The sequence below is a fragment of the Triticum dicoccoides genome, chromosome 7A, assembly GCF_002162155.2.
Source record: "Triticum dicoccoides isolate Atlit2015 ecotype Zavitan chromosome 7A, WEW_v2.0, whole genome shotgun sequence".
Lineage (NCBI taxonomy): Eukaryota > Viridiplantae > Streptophyta > Magnoliopsida > Poales > Poaceae > Triticum > Triticum dicoccoides.
Window position 1 is genome coordinate 197,423,850 of NC_041392.1, and position 2,278 is coordinate 197,426,127.

The window sequence follows — 2,278 nt, forward strand, 5'->3', positions numbered from 1 at the left end:
ATGGATTGGTGGCAGGTGGCTGCGGCGGCCTCATACCCGGCAGGCGTCCTGGTTGAGGAATACGCCGGACTGGTGGGTGCCTCATACTCGGCAGACGTCCTGGTTGGGACCTCATGTCTTAGATGTTAGGTCTGGCTGCGAGGTCTGTTTGCTATTAGCCCAGACTATCAGCATCCCTACATCAAGTAGATAGGAGTAGCGACAGATGTTGCCTGGACGGTGGCTTTAGTTTTACTGTTGTATGACTTTATAAGGTCTTGTGTGAATAATTAATAAAGTGGCTGCATGCATCGTCCAGATACAGAGGCCGGGGTCCTCCTTCATTCTAAAAAACAATACATATGGCACGGACACATGACAACTCCGAACATTGATGACAAGTTTAGTGACGCGAGCATGGCAACTTCAGTTGTCAAGCATGTCCACTTTTTTTCGGATGGCAAGTTTCAGTTCTTTTTTCTTTTGAGATGGCAACTTTATTCTAGAAAACTTCAGGACCGGAATGCTTCGTGTCACACGTGTGGCATTTATCATTTGGGTTCTTTTATGATTTTTTTGGCGTGTTTGTGTTGTTGTTCTAGCAGACTATTTTATTTGGCTGCACTTGAACTTGTTATATGGACATGATGATGGCTTTATTTATAAAGCGGGTTGAAACCTTATTTTAAAAAGATGCATTACTTCCCTGCAAAAAAAATCCATTACTTAACAGTTTTGCCCAACCAGTTATTTAACATTTGCGTGACCAACTGTTGAACAAAAAACATGAAGCAACTTCGTCACAACGTGCTCGAGTAACCACGAACTCCGAACCACCTTAATCCGACCGAACACCAACACCAACCTCGTCATTGGCAGGAACAGGAGAGCTCGCCTGCGATTTCCTCCACGGCTTGACCCTCCGAAGGATGGCCCTCTGCCGCAGATTATACTCCAGGCGATACGCGTCTGTGCCGAAGTCCGGGAAGAGGCCGACGAACCACCCCTGCAATCGGTGGGCGACGTTGGGCACGCAGAGCGTGCCGTGCCCGATCCAGCGCACCGCCGCGCGCGCGTAGCCGTCCGGGGTCAGCACGAACTGCGAGATTAAGCTGGCCTTCACGGCGCTCGACACCATGTTCGTCTCCACCAGGAACGGGGCCTGCAGACACGGCACAACGACGATAATGTCGTGACACGATGGATGCGAGCGCGCGCACCGAGTACATACCTGGCACTGCACGTCGATGCCTGAGTTCCCGTACTCCACGGCGAGGCTCCTGGAGAACTCGGCGACGTACCGTTTGGTGCCGGCGTAGACGGAGTAGAGCGGGAAGGAGGGGAGCACGGACGCCGACCCCGAGCCCATGTTCACGACGGCGCCCCTGCCCCGCCGCACCATCCCCGGCAGCACCGCCGCCGTCACCTCCGTCAGCGCCAGCACGTTCACCCGTATCATCCTCGCCCACGCCTCCACGCCCACCTCGTGCATGTACACCGCGCCCGGCTTCGCCACCCCGGCGTTGTTCACCAGCACCCCTACGTCCAGCCCCGCCACGGCCTCCCGGAGCCGCCGCATCGCCTCGTCCCCTGCATGTCGAAGATCCATCGACACGACAGGACATGATCGATCAGTAACCAGAAGGACACGCACGCACGCTGCACTACTCGTATTAAGTTCTTCACACCTTGCGCGGTGGAGACGAGGGAGAAATCGAACAGCACGGTCTTGGTCTGCACGGCGTGAGCCCTGGAGATGGTCTCGGAGACGTCCCGGAGCTTGGCGGGGTCACGGCCGACGAGGACGAGGTTGAGGCCACGCCGCGCGAGCTCCAGGGACATGGAGCGTCCGATGCCTGACGTCGGGCCGGTGACGACGGCCCACTCGCCGTACCTGCGCCGGAGATCCTTGGGCCGGCGCAGGCAGGGCGCGAGGCTGGCGAGGAGGCGGACACTGACGGCGAATACATGGAGGGCACCGAGCGATGCCAGCGAGAAGAAGAACCATACGGACGCAGCCATGTCGCAACTCGTTTTGCTCCTGCTACTCTGCGTGCGCCCGTATTTATGCAGGATGATAATAAACGGATGACCAGTAGAAGACTTTGATTACAAAAGGGACGCCCCGTACGGCTCAACATTCCCTAAAGCTCATGCTCGTGTTATTTGGTACGGCGCGCCGGCCATCCTCCAACAGCTCTGTCTCGTCATTAGAACATCTCTAGCCTCGAAAAGTCGCCGCATGAGGGCGAATTGGCGGTCAAATCGGCCTGGGGCAATGGGGTTCCCAGCCGACGTC

At 56.4% G+C, this 2,278-nt stretch overlaps 1 protein-coding gene across 1 annotated transcript; it reads right to left on the reverse strand.

The window, feature by feature from the left end:
• Positions 1–691: 691 nt before the first annotated feature.
• LOC119334240 (very-long-chain 3-oxoacyl-CoA reductase 1-like) lies at positions 692–2,001 on the reverse strand. Its single transcript, XM_037606841.1, has 3 exons — positions 1,668–2,001; positions 1,211–1,569; positions 692–1,141 (listed from the first exon to the last, which is right to left on the reverse strand). Exons 1-3 carry the CDS (start codon positions 1,999–2,001, stop codon positions 818–820), a joined length of 1,017 nt encoding a protein of 338 aa, XP_037462738.1. The 3' UTR covers positions 692–817.
• Positions 2,002–2,278: the final 277 nt, after the last annotated feature.